The sequence below is a fragment of the Schistocerca nitens genome, chromosome 2 (assembly GCF_023898315.1).
Source record: "Schistocerca nitens isolate TAMUIC-IGC-003100 chromosome 2, iqSchNite1.1, whole genome shotgun sequence".
Lineage (NCBI taxonomy): Eukaryota > Metazoa > Arthropoda > Insecta > Orthoptera > Acrididae > Schistocerca > Schistocerca nitens.
In genome coordinates this window covers 71,664,423-71,684,879 of record NC_064615.1, presented here as the reverse complement: position 1 = coordinate 71,684,879, position 20,457 = coordinate 71,664,423, and the positions used below count along the sequence as shown (strand labels likewise).

The 20,457-nt window shown below is 40.7% G+C and overlaps 1 protein-coding gene across 2 annotated transcripts in view; it reads left to right on the top strand.

Annotated features, from left to right (window-relative positions):
- Positions 1-19,126, top strand: part of LOC126235726 (katanin p80 WD40 repeat-containing subunit B1-like) — a 142,799-nt gene extending 123,673 nt beyond the window's left edge. The window contains exons 14-15 of one of the 2 annotated variants that reach the window (XM_049944501.1): positions 13,814-13,933; positions 18,117-19,126. In XM_049944501.1, coding sequence (XP_049800458.1) covers positions 13,814-13,933; positions 18,117-18,252 — 256 coding nt within the window. In that variant the 3' untranslated portion in view covers positions 18,253-19,126. The remainder of the gene's footprint in view (positions 1-13,813; positions 13,934-18,116) is intronic. The other variant, XM_049944500.1, reaches the window with a different exon arrangement.
- Positions 19,127-20,457: the final 1,331 nt, after the last annotated feature.

Sequence of the window (20,457 nt, the reverse complement as noted above, 5' to 3'; positions counted from 1 at the left end):
ACATTCGTAACATTGGATCACTTTGATGCCTTCCAATTTTGAATGTTTATTGGCATAATTAAAGTTGCAAAAATATGTGTTATGAAAACTACATTTTTGGGTGGTCTGTGTAAAGTTTAGCGCAGAGCCAGGATTTACTTGATGAATGGAGGAAAATTCCCAAAACCAGCCTTAAACTGGCCGATAAAAGTGACTGAAAAGCCCAGGGAAGGACCAGGATGGTTCTTGTCACCCTAATTTGACTCATTGTTGCCCAACCATAACAGGAGGGTTGCAGAATTCGTGTGTGTCGCTGTGTTGCAATGCAAATTATTCCAGATGGGCCCAGATCCTGGTTGTTGTTGTGGTCTTCAGTCCTGAGACTGGTTTAATGCAGCTCTCCATGCTGCTCTATCCTGTGCAAGCTTCTTCATCTCCCAGTACCTACTGCAACCTACATCCTTCTGACTCTGTTCAGTGTATGCATCTCTTGGTCTCCCTCTACGATTTTTACCCTCCATGCTGCCGTCCAATACTAAGTTGGTGATCCCTTGATGCCTCAGAACATGTCCTACCAACCGATCCCTTCTTCTAGTCAAGTTGTGCCACAAACTCCCCTTCTCTCCAATTCTATTCAGTACTTCCTCATTAGTTACGTGATCTACCCATCTAATCTTCAGCATTCTTCTGTAGCACCACATCTCGAAAGCTTCTATTCTCTTCTTGTCTAAACTATTTATCGTCCATTAGAACTACTGACAGCCTTGGGAGAGCCAGGCCTAACAAAACTCTATCATCTAGTGAGCAAGATGTATGAGACAGGCGAAATACCCTCAGACTTCAAGAAGAATATAATAATTCCAATCCCAAAGAAATCAGAACCTGGTATGCACATCTTATTCGCCCTTGAAATTTCACACTTATCTTTTCTATGGCAATAAACTGCTTTTCTCTTTCCGACTTGCATTTTGGCCCACACATGAAGCACGGGTGAGCAGACCTACAGTATAAAATGACTGTGTTAATCAGGTTCTGCTGAAATCGCTCTGCCGTAGAAAACTGTATGTAGTTTCACTAAGTCTCTTCTCTCCACACCGAAAAAGGCTAAGGACTGTTAGGATTAAATTCTGTAGCTGTCGGGAGGAAGCGTCCTTGTGATAATTGAAGACTGATGTGAAGACTGATGATGATGTCCTGGTATAATGCAGTCACATTCGTGTTACAGTGCTGAGGGAAAAGACGACTCTTTTGGCAATTTGCGACGGACTCTGTGCGCCAGGATGCTGGATCAGCCCTTTTCTGCAGTTCGGTAGGGGCTGCACAGAGAAAAGAGGGGATCACTATTTCGGCACTATTCTGTGAAGGTTCTCATTACCCATAACTTTTGACAGCGGCGAAGGTGCCATACCGTCAAGGTAACCGCACTATTTATGTGAACAGCCTGAAAAACGTGCCATCCTAAGTTGAATTGCTAAAACCACAGTATTTCCCGACACGCTCTTCAACCAACTGGCGGTTCAGTATAATCTCAGACCATTATTTCTAGAAATGTGTGGGGACTGTGTGATGAATTAAAAATCCGTATTCCAGATTCCAAGACCCCCTCTTCTCATTTGAGAGGCCTATGCTTTTGTCGACTTCTGAAAAGCACTTGACTCACTACCACACATGTGCTCATTTCCAAAAGTATTGGGTTGGTGCATCAGTTCGTACCGTTTTTCCATAAGTTCAGTAAACACAACTGGCACATACAACAGAGACTTCAGTCACGGGTATTATATTCTCCTTCACTATGTACAACAATTTGCCAACGCTGGAATAACTTTTCTGTTCCGCAACTGCACAAATCACTTGGTTTTGAGGCGAAGAGCTCGTCGAGACCTGTTCGGAGCACATTTCCATCCGAAAAGGAAGTTCCTTGAAGGTTGTTCGATGTTGTTGTTGTTGTTGTTGTTGTTGTTGTTGTGGTCTTCAGTCCTGAGACTGGTTTGATGCAGCTCTCCATGCTACTCTATCCTGTGCAAGCTTCATCATCTCCCAGTACCTACTGCAGCCTACGTCCTTCTGAATCTACCGAGCGGGGTGGCGCGGTGGTTAGCACACTGGACTCGCATTCGGGAGGACGACGGTTCAATCCCGTCTCCGGCCATCCTGATTTAGGTTTTCCGTGATTTCCTTAAATCGCTTCAGGCAAATGCCGGGATGGTTCCTTTGAAAGGGCACGGCCGATTTCCTTCCCCATCCTTCCCTCACCCGAGTTTGCGCTCCGTCTCTAATGACCTCGTTGTCGACGGGACGTTAAACACTAATCTCCTCCTCCTCCTGAATCTGCTTAGTGTATTCATCTCTTGGTCTCCCTCTACGATTTTTACCCTCCACGTTGCCCTCCAATACTACATTCGTGATCCCTTGATGCCTCAGAACATGTCCTACCAACCGATCCCTTCTTCTAGTCAAGTTGTGCCACAAACTCCCCTTCTCTCCAATTCTATTCAGTACTTCCTCATTAGTTACGTGATCTACCCATCTAATCTTCAGCATTCTTCTGTAGCACCACATTTCGAAAGCTTCTATAGCTTGTTCGATAGAGAGCGGAAAAGGTGAAAATCGGAGAGCTCAAGATCATGTGAATAAGGTGGGAGCGGAATGACTTCCCAACCAACTCCTGTGTAATGTTTCTTGTTAGTCTAGCAGAGGGCGGGCGGGCGTTATTCTGGAGTAGCAACACTTCACGCTGTCTTCCTGGTCGTAGCTCTTGGATTGCGTTTTCAAGATACCTCAGTTGTTGACAATAAATGTCAGCAGTTATGGTTACACTCGGGAACGCAATTCGTAGTACACCACACCGCCGCTGCTCTTTGTACGGGGACTTGCTGCTTTGTTTGGGCTCAAACATTCATTTCGTTTCCTCATGTTAGCATAAAGACACTATTTCTCGTCGCCACTAACGATACGGGATAGGAATGATGGATGATGTTCACGAGCCAGTTGAGAAGAGCTAGCAGAGATGCACGTATGGCCACACGCACATGATTTTGGCTTAGGCCATTCCCATACACCCGACTTTTGAACCTTCCACATTGCACGCGAATGGCGCATGATGGCGGAGTGATCACAGTTCATCACATTTACCAGTTCTTGAGTACACTGAAATGGATGATTGTGGATTAATGCGTTTAAACGATCTACATCAAAGCCCAGGGGTGTTCCTGAACGCGGAGAGTCACTAGTGCCAAAACGATTCGTCTTAAAACGAATAAACCAATTTCTTGCTGTTTTTTGTCCAATGACACTGTCCCTATACATGGCGCAAAAGTTTGACTACCTTCGCTGCTGTTACCCCTTCAACTCAGGTAGAAGAATATGTAGTAAATGTTCTGATTTCTCCACTTGGCATTCCATTTTCTAGCGTCCGCAACTCCATTCACTATCTCCAAATGACAGCATGTAAACTCAAATACACTACTGGCCATTAAAATTGCTGCACCACCAAGATGACGTGCTACAGACGCGAAATTTAACCGACAGGAAGAAGATGCTGTGATATGCAAAGGATTAGCTTTTCAGAGCATTCACACAAGGTTGGCGCCGGTGGCGACACCTACAACGTGCTGACATGAGGAAAGTTCCCAACCGATTTCTCAGACACAAACAGCAGTTGACCGGCTTTACCTGCTGAAACTTTGTTGTGATGCCTCGTGTAAGGAGGAGAAATGCGTACCATCACGTTTCCGACTTTGATAAAGGTCGGATTGTAGCCTATCGCGATTGCGGTTTATCGTATCGCGACATTGCTGCTCGCATTGGTCGAGCTCCAATGACTGTTAGTAGAATATGGAATCGGTGGGTTCAGGAGGGTAATACGGAACGCCGTGCCCCGGATCCCAACGGCTTCGTATCACTAGCTGTTGAGATGACAGTCATCTTATCCGCATGGCTGTAACGGATCGTGCAGCCAGTCTCGATCCCTGAGTCAACAAATGGGGACGTTTGCAAGGCAACAACCATTTGCACGAACAGTTCGACGACGTTTGCAGCAACATGGACTATCAGCTCGGAGAACATGGCTGCGATTACCCTTGGCGCTGCATCACAGACAGGAGCGCCTGCGATGGTGTACTCAACGACGAACCTGGGTGCACGAATGGCAAAACGTCATTTTTCCGGACGAATCCAGGTTCCGTTTACAGCATCATGATGGTCGCATCCGTGTTTGGCGACATCGCGGTGAACGCACATTGGAAGCGTGTTTTCGTCATCACCATACTGGCGTGTCACCCGGCGTGATGGTATGGGGTACCATTGGTTACACGTCTCGGTCACCTCGTGTTCGCATTGACGGCACTTAGAATAGTGGACGTTACATTTCAGATGTGTTACGACCCGTGGCTCTACCCTTCATTCGATCCCTGCGAAACGCTACATTTCAGCAGGATAATGCACGACCGCATGTTGCAGGTCCTGTACGGGCCTTTCTGGATACAGAAAATGTTCGACTGCTGCCGTGGCCAGCACATTCTCCAGGTCTCTCACCAATTGAAAACGTCTGGTCAATAGTGGCCGAGCAACTGGCTCGTCACAATACGCCAGTCACTACTCCTGATGAACTGTGGTATCGTGTTGAAGCTGCATGGGCAGCTGTACCTGTGCACGCCATCCAAGCTCTGTTTGACTCAATGCCCAGGCGTATCAAGGCCGTTATTACGGCCAGAGGTGGTTGTTCTGGGTACTGATTTCTCAGGATCTATGCACCCAAATTGCGCGAAAATGTAATCACATGTCAGTTCTAGTATAATATATTTGTCCAATGAATACCCGTTTATCATCTTCATTTCGTCTTGGTGTAGCAATTTTAATGGCCAGTAGTGTAGCAGCAGTAAACTATAAATGGGAAATGACAATCGGTAAATAAACCCATAGCAACCGGAATGTCAACATGCAAAACAAAAACACTACGAACTTAGGCACCAGACTAATAGAAATATACTACTACCCCCCAACGTACGGCTGCCTTAGGGATCGCGAAGACATTAGACTCATTGCAGCTGGCGTACAGAGGCTACGGCAATCACTCTTCCCGCGTTCCTTCCGTATGTGAATGGAACCTGAAGAAACCGTCTGCTGTGCGCTCTCAGTGGTTTGCGGAGAGCGAATGTAGATGCAGCAGGGTTCTGGAGCATATATTGTATTCAAACATTATGAATCACCTCGAAGGGAACGATCTATTGATACGTAATCAGCATGGTTTCAGAAAACATCGTTCTTGTGCAACGCAGGCAGCTGTCACTTACAGGATTGTCACTTATTCGCACGAAGTAATGGCCGCTATCGACAGGGGATCAGATTTCCGGAAAGCTTTTGACACCGTTCCTCATAAGAGACTTCTAATCAAGCTGCGGTCCTATGGGGTATCGTCTCAGTTGTGCGACTGGATTCGTGATTTCCTGTCAGGAAGGTCGCAGTTAGTAGTAATAGACGGCAAATCATCGAGTAAAATTGAAGTGATGTCAGGTGTTCCCCAGGGAAGCGTCCTGGGACCTCTGCTGTTCCTGATCTATATAAATGACTTGGGTGACAATCTGAGCAGTTCTATTAGGTTGTTCGCAGATGATGCTCTAATTTACCGTCTAGTAAAGTGATCGGAAGACCAGTATCAGTTGCAAAGCGATTTAGAAAAGATTGCTGTATGGTGTGGCAGGTGGCAGTTGACACTAAATAACGAAAAGTGTGAGGTGATCCACATGAGTTCCAAAAGAAATCCGTTGCAATTCGATTACTCGATAAATAGTACAATTCTCAAGGCTGGCAATTCAGCTAAGTACCTGGGTGTTAAAATTACGAACAACTTCAGTTGGAAAGACCACATAGATAATATTGTGGGGAAAGCCAAAGGTTGCGTTTCATTGGCAGGACACTTAGAAGATGCAACAAGTCCACTAAAGAGATAGCTTACACTACACTCGTTCGTCCTCTGTTAGAATATTGCTGCGCGGTGTGGGATCCTTACCAGGTGGGATTGACGGAGGACATCGAAAGGGTGCAAAAAAGGGCAGCTCGTTTTGTATTATCACGTAATAGGGGAGAGTGTGTGGCAGATATGATACGCGAGTTGGGATGGAAGTCATTAAAGCAAAGTCGTTTTTCGTCGCGGCGAGATCTATTTCCGAAATTTGAGTCACCAGCTTTCTCTTCCGAATGCGAAAATATTTTGTTGAGCCCAACCTACATCGGTAGGAATGATCATCAAAATAAAATAAGAGAAATCGGAGCTCGAACAGAAAGGCTTAGGTGTTCGTTTTTCCCGCGCGCTGTTAGGGAGTGGAATGGCAGAGAGATGGTATGATTGTGGTTCGATGAACCCTCTGCCAAGCACTTAAATGTGAATTGCAGAGTAATCATGTAGATGTAGATGCGACTAAGTTGGGAGGGAGTACATGGTGTGCTTGCTACTTACGAATGAAAACTCTTAAAATCTTTGGGTGAAATGTTCCCGCTCTATTTTGCGCCGAGGATGGCCAGCTCTTGACGAGGCAGGTGGGGCCTTGAAGGGTGAAGAGGAGAGTCGCCGTTCGTGTGTACCACGCGGGGGGACAGATTGTGACAGTCGGTTACAACTGAGTTGGTGCGGCGCATGCGAGCAAGTCGTAACAAGTGACAGCGCGTGAGAACCCTCGACGCACGCTGCAGGGTGGGCCCCCCACAGCTGTGCAAATGAGAGGCGGCCAGATGCGGCGGGCGTCGCAGCGGAGGCGCGCCAATTTGCGCCGTGCCGTGGCGCGCGGGCCAATTCGGCGCCCGCCTGTGACGTCGCAGGCGGCGGCGGCGCCGGCGTGCTCCGGTTTCAAGCCGCGCGTAACGAGAGGCGCGCGCTGCCACCTCCCTTTCACGAGCCGCCGACGCCCGCCGCTCCCCTGCACTTCCTTTTTTAAATTATTCATCGCTTGCGCAAATATAGCGTGTCTGGCTCACCGTCCCCTTCGCCCCGGACGCACGTAGCGTTGCAGGGCGGCTCACCGCCCGACCCCGCATCGGACCCGGCGCGCGCTCCTGTTCGCCTTCGATCGCGTTCTTATTCGGGCTTCCCATGTTACTTTTGTGTTCGTATCCTTAACGAAGATTTAACCCTTTCTTGGGTAAAATTATTGAGCAGTTTTTTTAATGAATGGAGAGCAGATAGTAGTTAACAGATAGGTATATTTATCATACAGAATATCAGATTTGCTCCAACTGTGAAAGTGAGGTCACACAACAAGGTGGGAGGTATTCTTCCCACTGTCTTTCCTTGGAGTTAAATGACAAAAACAACTTTTTCAGTATTTGTCATATTTATTTGATAAATTTACTTCTCTTGTTACAATGATTGTTCACAATTACTTGCCACGAAATTTTCTGAAACATGGGTCTATGCAAAGTGGTATTTGACAATATGTACAAACACAGCGAGTGCTCTTTTCCGCAGCATTGGTACTACAGGGTGGCGCAGGGGAACGGGAAATTTTGAACGTTACAGTTGGCAGCACTGTAGCGCCGGCAGATGTTCGAAAGTTTGCACCATTGATGTGAACGCATTGCCAATTAGTAATCATGGAGAATTGGACTGGTGCGGAACGTGCAGTAGCTGTGAGACCGTTTTACAAAAATGGTGATAGTGCGACTGCCGCGCAGAGAACATTTCGACAGCATTACCAGCTTGGACGTCATGTACGTGTCCCGTCTGCGCATGCGATTACAACGTGGGTGCATAATTTTGAAGAACCAGGATCTGCCTTGAAAAAGAAACCTCCGGGTGGCATTCCAACGGTACGTACCCCAGAGAACATTGCAGCTGCTAGAGCTGCAATCGAGAGAAGTCCTCGCCGCTCCGTTCGACACCATGCATCTTCCCTCGGGATTAAGCGACGAAGCTTGCAAAGAATACTGCACGAATTAGACTTCCATCCCTATAAGGTGCAGATTGTGCAACACTTACATGAACGAGACCCAGAGTCACGTATGGAGTTTAGTAGCCAGATATTGGCTAAAATCAACGAGGACGCGAATTTGCTTGGTAACTTATGGACATCAGACGAAGCCCATTTCCGCCTGAACGGATTCGTGAACAAACAGAATTTTCGTTATTGGGCACAGGACAATCCTTGTGAGTTTCACCAGCGTCCACTACATAGCGCCAAGGTCACAATATGGTGTGTTGTATCGTGTCATGGTGTTATTGGCCCCTATTTTTTTGAACGTGAGGATGATAGTAAAGTGACAGTAACATCCGCTCGATATGTTGAAATGCTTCAAACATTCTTTACACCGAGACTGTACGAGCTTAATCTTAACGTCGAAAACATGTGGTTTCAGCAGGATGGAGCCACGTCACACACTACTCGACAATCGATGGCAGCATTTCGTCAATTGTTTGAAAGACGCATTATTTCACGTAACGGTGACATTGCATGGACTGCGAGATCCCCTGATCTTAGTGTGTGCGACTTCTTCCTGTGGGGATATCTTAAAGGCAAGGTGTGCTGTACACGTCCTGCAACAATCCATGAACTGAAGGAGAACATTGAAAACGAAATCACTGCCGCGCATTCCAGAGTTTTCATAACAGCCGGCCGCGGTGGTCTAGCGGTTATAGGCGCTCAGTCAGGAACCGCGCGACTGCTACGGTCGCAGGTTCGAATCCTGCCTCGGGCATGGATGTGTGTGATGTCGTTAGGTTAGTTAGGTTTAAGTAGTTCTAAGTTCTAGGGGACTTATGACCACAGATGTTGAGTCCCATAGTGCTCAGAGCCATTTGAACCATTTTCATAACAGGCTGTTAGAGTGTGAACGCCGAATGGGAGCAAATCTTTCCGATGTCATCTTTAAAAAGTAAAGAGACACTTTTAGACATTTTGATTGTAAAGACATACTGAATAATGGCATACTAAATACATTCACTTTCGTTAATAAATTACTAGTTTTATGAATTTATTCATGGAAATGACGTTATTTCGAAATTTCCCGTTTCCCTGCGCCACCATGTGCAATGACGGCACGTCCAGTAGGTTTCTCCTAAAATGGGTTGATGCTCCCCTACAGCCACATGACGAAAATCGTCAGGTACTCCACCCCTTTTTGCCAGAAATACAGGTTTTTTACCACGCCTTTTTTGGGATGAGAAGCCAGCGATCAATTGTCTGGCTAGATGGATGCTGTATGTGAGCTGATCATGCTGTCCACTTTCTCTTTTACTTATTTTCCACAGGATAAAACTGTTCACTGCAGCAACGTCCACCAGGAAATAAAATATTCTGTGCCACCATTTTACAGAACGTCTGCCAATAGCTTACCTTTCTCGTAATTGATCAAACTTATCGACACCACCCATTATTTTGTTATATTCTGCCACAACTTCAGGACAAGAAATCTCTGTACTGGTACCATCCTTGTTTTTCCTTTTCACTATTGCTGTTTCTCATGTGTCATGAATGGAGGACAGGAAACTGACTGGAATTCTCCGTGTTCCAATTTTACGTTTTCCTTCATAAATTTGGGTAAATCAAAAGTATTTACCTTACACTATAGCTTTGAGGCAAAAATCACAAAATGTCACGCAAACAGCACTGAAAGGCTCCTCTACAGAGCAACACTCAGCTATACAATGCCTCTGCGCGAAGGTACAGCAAAAACGGTGAGAACTTCCGACTGGAAGCGGTACCCTATACTGTTCACTAGGTGGTAACACCGTACAGAGGTGGAACTGTGAATCCCACTGGACTAGGAGCGAGTTCATTGTAGTGGGAAGCATGTTTCCCACGGCTGACGAAAGGGTTAAACAGTAATAACTGCAGAGATTTAAGCAGCGCAGTGCTTCTGCTGAAATGGGACTACGTGGAACAGGGTAAATCAGATCAGTAGACTGCTACTCTGCGTTTGGAATGCGAGCCTTTCTAGACGAAAGTTTGTAATGAAGAACCCACAAAAATTACATTATACAGCAATATTTGAACTACAAGCCTACAACACACCAGCTTAGCTATTTCGTTGCACAAAATTTGGGATCTAATGAATTGACGAGGTTAAAAAATGAAAAGAATTGAAATCATTAAGATGCTCAACTCGATTTATTATGACTACTATGGACAACTACCGTCAAATGGGGGTGATTTCGGACGGTTTTGTCGTTATTTTGATTGCAACTTTCGTATATATTTTTAGATTAAATTGATTGTTATGGAAGTGGTAGGGTATATGTGTAACGAATAAAATATACCAGAACCAGAAAGTGTATGTGTAGGTATATTTATCTGAGGCAGTTAAATAAAATGTCCAAAGTCACTCCTCGGATTGGGGTGATTTCGGACACAAGTGTTTTTTAAATCTCTGTCAGAAGTTAGAGTATATAGAGGGCGAATTCGGACAGTTACTGCGGTTTTTTTTAAATTCTACATGCTTTTTATTTAATTTTAGTGACATTTTACACATTTTAGGGGAGCCCTCTGTGACAAATAAGTGATATGGAATGAAATAATAATGAATTTTATATATTACAGATAAGTTTTTATTTTGCAAGAATTTAAATAAACAGTCTCTTTGTTCACTTCTGCACGAACTCAATTAATATTTTCGTTGAAGCGAATGGAAAGATCTTCTGACTGTCATTTGAGGAATAAATGCACCCATTCTTCTCCTGGCAAGATATTACGAAATTTCTTCTCTTTTTGGCCAGATTTATCAAGGTAGCCTGTAACAAAATATCTAATATCCAATTTAGTGAAGGGAAATCCTCAATGTGCAGCCCTCAAGATACCTTGCTTCAACATTTCTTCTTCTTCTTTATTTAGCACTGACTGTCCTCCCATTTTTTTCGGGTGTGCTTCCTGCACTTTATTTCGTAGGGTTGATTTAGGTATACCATACAGATCACATACTTTTTTTGTACAATAATTTACCATTCTGAATATCACGAACAGCTTTATCTAAAAGTTCCAGGTCATAATAACACCGTACTGTAGCACCTCTCCTGCTCTGACGCATTCTTGGCATTGTCCGAAATCACCCCACACAGTACACAGTTTTGCAAAAACCGTTGTTATTTTATAACCTTGCACGAGAAACTCGTCAAACTTGTACAGAAATTGTCTCAATGCTGTTAGCTACTGAGCGCGTCGACAATTACGGTTACAATAACTTCCCACTCAGTGCAACAATAGAAAGTTTCCACTTTACAATAATGCATGGATTTTTAACACTGACACTGTTCGTCAATTATTCACCTAAGGAAACAATTGATGCAAAATAAAAGTTGTGGAAAGCGATAAATGCAATTTTTTGCTTCAAATAACTGATGCACGGACGTTAAAATAAGTAACTCTTTGTTTCTATGCAGTACCAAAGATCAAATAAGCTATACTTTCCGAATTCGCCCCGTTTGACAGTATACTGTTTAAAAGAAAATAAAAATTTCAGATTCATGTCAGTGCAACGGCTAGTGTTTGAAATTTAAAAATATCTTATTGTGACCGTAAGCATACATGTTTCTTAGGAAATCAAGATAAAAGAGATGTAACAACCAAGAAAAATGCACCTACATTTAATCCAACTGGTGAAAACCACAACAGCTGTGTCAAAATAGCATTTCAATCACAACTAGTTTCATAACATTATAGTGGCATCTTTAGGTGACAAACTATTGATCTTTCAATACATAATGTCAAAATCTCCATAAGGGTAAATAAGAGAAGTTCCCTACGTTCCTGCACAAACTTGGCATCATAAAGTATGCAACTGTCATTAATAAAATAACCAGAGTAACTAGATAAGGATCTAACCCAGACATATGTGGTGCATCTTCACAAGTACCAGGGCCACCCTCCTAGCACAACATTTACAGTATGTGAAGTATAACCTCCCCGTCCCACACCTACAGAGGTGCGGGCTGTTCCTAGTGAAACCTGATGTATCGTCAGACTCGACTGGTGTCACTGCAGTGTCAGCCGTACCCTCCATCATCAGTGCCTCCTCAAGCCCCATGTTAATATACCTAACAGCTGTGTGAAGATGAGCCCGATCACCACACTGATAGAGCTGTACAAGGTGTACATTTTTACATCTTTCCCAGATCACCACCTATGTCATACTGCCTGTTCCTACACCTCTGCCATGAGAACTGAGAACTATCCAACAGCAGAACCTCCTCCTTTCTATTTGAATTAACAACTGACTCGGGCTTCTCAACTGTTGAGAATCTGCACTGTGCACTTAACAACAGCTACTACCTCATAGAATGTGCATATTTACCAGTTACGTTTGCTTTAAATATCACTTTGTCTATACAACCCATGAAAACTGCAATATGACTGTCCAAACCATTCAAGAACCCTGAATGGCTTCACAATTGGAAGGCAACAGTTTGGAGTGCATTTGTCCTCTTCTGGCCTCCATAAACAGATATGTTCTCCTATGGGGTCTCTCTCTAGCTCTTCCTCTCCCCATTCCTCCCTCACTCCCTCCCTTCCCCCCCTTCCCCCACTCCCCCTGCCTTCCCTCTCCATTCATAACTACATCTGTGCTTCACAATCCAGTGACCACAGTGCAACATTTACTTTCTATGTGGAGAGTACCCATACCACAATTTATTAATTGTACCTTGTACAAGATGTGCAATATAGGGACTGAACTAACCCATAGATTTTATATAAAATGTGGCCTTTCTTCTGAAGACATAATTTTCATTTTGAAGGCAGAGGAATAATTGTATATACAATATATTGCAAATATTTTCTGCATTCCAAAAGGTCTGCTTAGCTGTGGACTTTTGAGTATTGATTGTTGTTAAGGAAGCCATATATATATAGTTCAGGGATTGTGGTGAAGTATCCATGCATAAAAAGTGATAAATACAAGACAGTTGATCCATTTGCATTTATAAGCAAAAATGGAACATTATTGCATCAACTTTGCTGCCAACATGTTTATGCTCTCTAACTCTTGAATTATAAATGTGGCGTGATCTTTTAATACACATCAACTATTCTTTTAAAAGAGATTCACTGATCAGCAGTTGTTGGGTAATTTGCTTAGTCAGTTGGATGTTTACAATCTTAAAAATCACTGTGTTAACTTCTTCAGGTATTAATGTACTTTATTTGTAAGTTTTTGATATAATTTTTAAATTATTGCCTAATTCACAATCTAAAATCAATGACAGTAACAGGACATTACACATTACTCTATGTACTATTGCAAATACAATAATTATAGACAATGACTTACTACTCTGTGTAGGATAATTCTTTATGTTGCCATAAGGCAGTGGCTCCTTCATAAATGTGACTTGTGATCTCTGGTAACACTCGTTATAGAGGAGGATGACAGAAATTTAGTGGGGTTCATATTTGGCACCTTGTGTGCACAATGCACACATAGCTGTAATATATAACATTTTTTATGTTAACTATGAATTAGCATTTGGTATTCTGTCAATAGACAGAATGGTAAGACTCTGGACTCAAACTTGGGAGGGTGGTAGATCCAGTCCCTGAATGGCCATCCAGATTTAGTTCATTGTGGTTTTCCTAAAGTGATTAAGCTTAATTGCTGCTACTTTTACTTCCTTCCTAGATGCATGACCATCGTGTCTGCACCTCTATTGGTGCAAAGTTAAAGACTATTTGCAATTAATGGATTTTCTCCTGTGTAGAGAATGAACAATATTTTTGCATTTTCTGTTTTAAATCAACACAATACATGTCTCTTATATCTCTTATTCACATTAAGTGTTATAAATGTTCTCAGGTTTCATCTGTTTTTTGAGGCTAGCTGTTTAAAGTTGTTAATTTTATTTACATTCCTCTTGCAGATACATGACTGTAGGTTGCAATGCTCTTCGCCTTATACTGAAGCATTTTGCTTCCATTATAAAGACTAATATATTAGCACCAATTCAAACAGTAGGAGTCGATATTTCCCGTGAAGAAAGGTAAGTCCCAAATAATAATAATAATAATAATAATAATAATTCCCGTGGAGGCCCGGGAAAAGAATAGGCCTCCGGTATGTTCTGCCAGTCGTAAAAGGCGACGAAAAGAACAAACCACTAATAGGGCTAACCCCCCCTTTTAGTGTGATTAGTTGGTTCAGAACAGAACTAAAGAAGCCTCGGACAAGCGCCGTCATGGTCGGGGACGACGCTTGAACCCTATGCCCGCCCACAATGGTAACGACACTGCTAGCCAACTGGAAAATGATTGAAATCCAAATAGAGGTGTTTTGCAGGATATGCTTCCTGCAACCACCCTAGAAGGAAAACAAAGACAGAGGATGAGATGGTCAGATGAAGTTAATCGACACCTCATGTTCTGTTATTACCAAGCAACAAACCTAGGAACCAACACAACTGGATACAGATCACAAGTATACACAACATTTATTACCAGATACCCAGAATTAAAATTTTTAACAGAACAACGGCTAGCTGATCAGATCCGTGTAATAATCAAAAATAACAGGATACCCCAGTCAGAATTAGAAAACATCAAACAACAAGTACAACAAATACTGGAACAAAATAATGTGCAAGCAGAAGAAGAAGAAAATACAGTAATGGACTCAAACATCCCAGAGCAAACAAACAAAGAACAACACGCATCAATTAAACAGTCAGAGGAAAACGAAATCTTAAGACAGCCACCAGAACAAGCACAAATAGAACACGAAGTGACACACATGTTAGGTATAGAAGAAAATTTTCAGCTGACATATATAGAATACAAAGACACAAATACAGACATTAGACCATTCTTGCATAGACTGCCAAATAACCCACAAGTCGAAACAACAATAAAAACTATCAACACAATCATACACAACAAAATAAATGAAAACACAACTATGGAAGAGTTACAACTACTGGTTTATATAGGAGCACTCACTACACTAAATATACACACTAGGCAGAGATCAGAACCAACCAACGTACAGAAGAAACCCACAAAACCAGCATGGCAACACAGGCTACAGATCAGAATAGAAAAACTGAGAAAAGACATCGGACAGCTAACACAATTTATAAGAAATGAAACATCAGAAAAAAAATGAAAGATGTTAGGTAAAATCTCACAACAGGAAGCAATAGAGCAATTAGATGAAAAGAAGCAGAAATTACAAGCATTGGCCAAACGACTTAGAAGATACAAAAAAAGTGAAAATAGAAGGAAACAAAACCAAACATTCAACACAAACCAAAAGAAATTTTACCAGACAATAGATAACACACACATTAAAATAGACAATCCACCAAACATAACAGACATGGAACACTTCTGGTCAAACCCGGTACAACATAACAGGCATCCATGGTGGATACAAGCAGAAACAGACACATACAAGATGATACCACAAATGCCTGAAGTGATAATTTTGCAACATGAAGTCACCCGAGCAATTAATTCTACTCACAATTGGAAAGCCCCTGGAAAAGATAAAATAGCAAATTTCTGGCTAAAGAAGTTCACCTCAACACATTCACATCTAACTAAATTATTTAACAGTTACATTGCAGACCCATACACATTCCCTGATACACTTACACAAGGAATAACTTATCTGAAACCTAAAGATCAAGCAGACACAGCAAACCCAGCTAAATATCGCCCCATAACATGCCTACCAACAATATACAAAATATTAACTTCAGTCATTACACAGAAATTAATGACACATACAACACAGAACAAAATTATAAATGAAGAACAAAAGGCTGTTGCAAAGGAGCACGAGGATGTAAAGAGCAACTGATAATAGATGCAGAGGTGACATATCAAGCTAAAACTAAACAAAGGTCGCTACACTACGCATACATTGATTACCAAAAAGCTTTTGATAGTGTACCCCACTCATGGTTACTACAGATATTGGAAATATACAAATTAGATCCTAAATTGATACAGTTCCTAAACATAGTAATGAAAAATTGGAAAACCACACTTAATATCCAAACAAATTCAAATAATATCACATCACAGCCAATACAGATTAAGCGTGGAATATACCAAGGAGACTCATTACGTCCTTTCTGGTTCTGCCTTGCTCTGAACCCACTATCCAACATGCTAAATAATACAAATTATGGATACAATATTACTGGAACATACCCACACAAAATCACACATTTGCAATACATGGATGACCTATAACTAATGGCAGCAACAAATCAGCAACTCAACCAATTACTAAAGATAATAGAATTATTCAGCAATGATATAAATATGGCTTTTGGAACAGACAAATGTAAGAAAAATAGCATAGTCAAGGGAAAACACACTAAACAAGAAGATTACATATTGGATAACCACAGTGACTGCATAGAAGCGATGGAAAAAACAGATGCCTATAAATATCTAGGATACAGACAAAAAATAGGAGTAGATAATATAAATATTAAGGAAGAACTAAAAGAAAAATATGGACAAAGACTAACAAAAATACTGCAAAGAGAATTGACAGCAAGAAACAAGACAAAAGCTATAAATACCTATGCTATACCAATATTGACCTACTCATTTGGAGTAGTGAATTTAAGAAAATTCTTTATAGAATGAGCAGAAACTAGCAAAATACACAAAGCAATCACTCATATAAATACATCGGCTACACCACTGCAATTTCATAACCACGTCTACAACCCTTTAGATCACATAACATCAACAGATACGAAGAAAGTAAATTGGAAAAAGAAAACACTACATGACAAGCACCCGTATCATCTAACACAGCCACACATCGATCAAGACGCATCCAACACATGGCTAAGAAAAGGCAATATACACAGTGAGACGGAAGAATTCATGATTGCAATACTGGATCAAACAATAAACACCAAATATTACAGCAAGCATATTATTAAAGATCCCAATACCAAAGCAGATAAATGCAGACTTTGCAAACAACAAATAGAAACAGTAGATCACATCACAAGCGGATGTACAATACTAGCAAATACAGAATACCCCAGAAGACATGTCAATGCAGCAAAAATAATACATCAACAACTTGCCATACAACATAAAATAATAAAACAACACTTTCCCACATACAAGTATGCACCACAACATGTACTGGAGAATGATGAATACAAATTATACTGGAACAGAATCATTGTAACAGATAAAACAACACCACATAACAAACCCGACATCATAGTCACCAATAAAAAGAAGAAATTAACACAACTAATCGAAATATCCATACCCAATACAACAAATATACAGAAGAAAGCAGGAGAAAAAATTGAAAAATGCATCCAACTGGCTTAGGAAGTCAAGGACATGTGGCGTCAGGATAATGTTGACATCATACCAATTATACTATCAACTACAGGAGTCATACCACACAATATCCACCAGTACATCAACGCAATACAGCTACATCCAAATGTATATACCGAGCGAGGTGGCGCAGTGGTTTGCACACTGGACTCGCATTCGGGAGGACGACGGTTCAATCCCGTCTCCGGCCATCCTGATTTAGGTTTTCCGTGATTTCCCTAAATCGTTTCAGGCAAATGCCGGGATAGTTCATTTGAAAGGGCACGGCCGATTTCCCTCCCAATCCTTCCCTAACCTGAGCTTGCGCTCCGTCTCTAATGACCTCGTTGTCGACGGGACGTTAAACACTAACCACCCCCCCCCTCCAAATGTATATATACAACTAAGAAAAAATCTGTAGTTATTGATACATGTTCAATTACCCAAAAGTTCCTAAATGCAATGTAACATATACCGTACAGTTAAAAGGAAGTCACGCTTGATCAAGGTCTGCGTCACTCCATTTTTAACCAGACATAACGTCGGAGACAGGAAAGAGAAATAATAATAATAACAATTTTATATGTAAGTGTTGGAGGTATTTGGAATATTTGTATTAACTGAATTAATTCATGTGCAAGGCAGATTATTTTGTAAATGAGGGAGAGGGAAGGTTACCAGTATATGACATCACATACAATAACATTTGTTGAACAACAGAAATTATTTTTCATATGGAATTATTTAAGTGCTGAGTGATAAATTTCATTTCAGTATGTCTGTGTAAAAGGTAATTTGCCATTATATTTTGATGCTATATTCAAACATGTTGGTAATAATTTCGTGTTTGATTTTCAGGTACAAAAAGTGCCTAAATTGTTATAGAAGTTTAATGACAATTCGAGCTTTCCTGCTGAAACGGCAGACAATGCAGGGGAAACTTGGACAATCATTTCGTGAACTACATAATCTGATGCAAGAACTTGATGAATAGATAATATTTACTGACAGAAAGAAGAAAACAACTATTAGTGAAAGTAATAACCAAAGCTCACAGATAACAAGCAGTTTGCTCATACTGAAATAGTTTAGTTGTTACTAAAATAGATGCAGGAAATGGGACAGAACATTTATTTGAGCTTTGTCATTCCATTTACTTAATGCATTTTTAAATAGTAAAATTTTGTATACAATGTTGAGATATGTATGTTGCAACTCATACATGCTTTTTTTGAAATTTATGAGGTGTATAAAAAAAGTACTTGTATGAAAAACACTTTAAATATGACATCAATTTGTTTTGCATGTATGTTGTATTCTGCTGATATTCAGCTTATAAAATTGAGTCCGGTAATGTGCTGTCCGTCCAAAATATTTTTCATGTTTGTCACATTTAAGAACACAGGACTGATAATACATACTTAAAGATGCCTTAATGTCACAGTATTTATGAGGAACGAATGGTTTGCAAAGTTGTACAGTATGACTGCCCAGCAGTAACAAGAACACTAATTTATTTTCTAGTTAATTTAAAGTGCAGTGACTGGATGAAAGTTTTTGGATGTGTGTAAAATAAGTTAATTGTTTTGTTGATTGTGTGACTTTTTGTTTAGTTTGTACTTTTTATGATGTGCCTTTAAAAGTAACCCAGTGTCTAATCTTGCCAGATATGGGGGTAACTGAAATGTGATCTTAATTTTTATAGTGCCATTAGGAACATTACAAAAGTATTTCATATCATAAAAAATGTAGTGACATATTTTTAGTTATTAATACTATTTTAGAGTGGCAGAATAATATTTTATTGTGATTTTTGTTATGTAAATAACAAAAATATTTTAAAAATACTTTTGATTTTAAACAAATTTTAATGTTTTTCTTCGGTTCTTTCCTTTTGTGCTAGTCTTGTTTTGTAAAAAAAAGTAAATAGTGATTGTAAAAAGAAGAAAAAAAAGATGGTGAGGAAATGAAAGAATATGCTTCTGCATTACATAAATATCAAATATTTTTTATACAGATTCTACCCTTGCAGGTACTTGTTTCCAGTTATGGTTTTATGTGCCTGTAGTGTAGAATGATGTCCCTTCAATGCAGATATTTGTTAATAATGTTTTTGAGATTGGCAGTTCAGTTCCTGCAATAATTTTTGTGTTGAAATAAGCATTCCATGACCAAAACTACTTTTTTTACTTTGTGATCAACCAGCGAGTGGATGTCAGGGATCTTTTGAATAGTTCAATTTGTCACATGTGTCAGTTACTCCGAATTACTCAAGAAACTAATGCCACTGCCAACATGATGCTTCATATTTTAACCATTGGGAGCAGTAAGGGTGATCACTTTGCTGTATTGGCAGTATGTACCTTTGCAACAGATTTAGTGGATACAATGTATAAATTTGCATGTTGCACAGTGAAATTTTCCAACAAAAGTAAAACTTGGCTATTTAGTGAGACAGTTACCTTCCTTAATTAATGCCACTTGTGGCTTTAAAGGTAACTTGTCCATTCATATTCAGATGTGAAGTCTTTCTTCTTCTTCTTTACATAACTTCCACATAACTGGAAATTATTTATGAATGTCACATTTATTTTGTGCTGATCCATTGTAGATGTTCCAGATGCAGTCTGATTTAGATAAAGTGAGAAGCAGAGTTTAAAAAGTTACTATTTGGGTATGTGATATAAGACTCTTACAGTTTTAAACACTGTGATAATGGATAAAATGAGATGTACCTGATTCTGTTGCTGACTGATAATCAACATAACAACAACAGAACAGATTAAATCCTAAAACAAATATTCTAAAATACAGAATGATTTTAGTTGATCCCATAACAGTTGAGAGAATCACATGATCAACTACAATATAATAAGTACCAGATGTCATTAGGGAAGAAGGGAAACAGAATCACTGTGTAGTCTGAAAAGGAAGAGAATATATGTGATGTTCTGTTAAACCAAAAAATATAAACTGGCAAATTCCAGTAATGTCTTAAATGTAAGGGCTTGGAATTGAACTGAGCCCCATTAATACAATATTGTGTAGAAGTGGGAAAATGAAAATTGAATTAAAAATATAGTGTTACAGAAGGTTGTTGAAAATTAAGGAGACTGAAGATAAGAAGTGAAAGGTATTCAACAGAGTCGGCAAGGAAAGGAATTGATGGGAAACGCTAACTAGAAGGAAGGGCAGGATG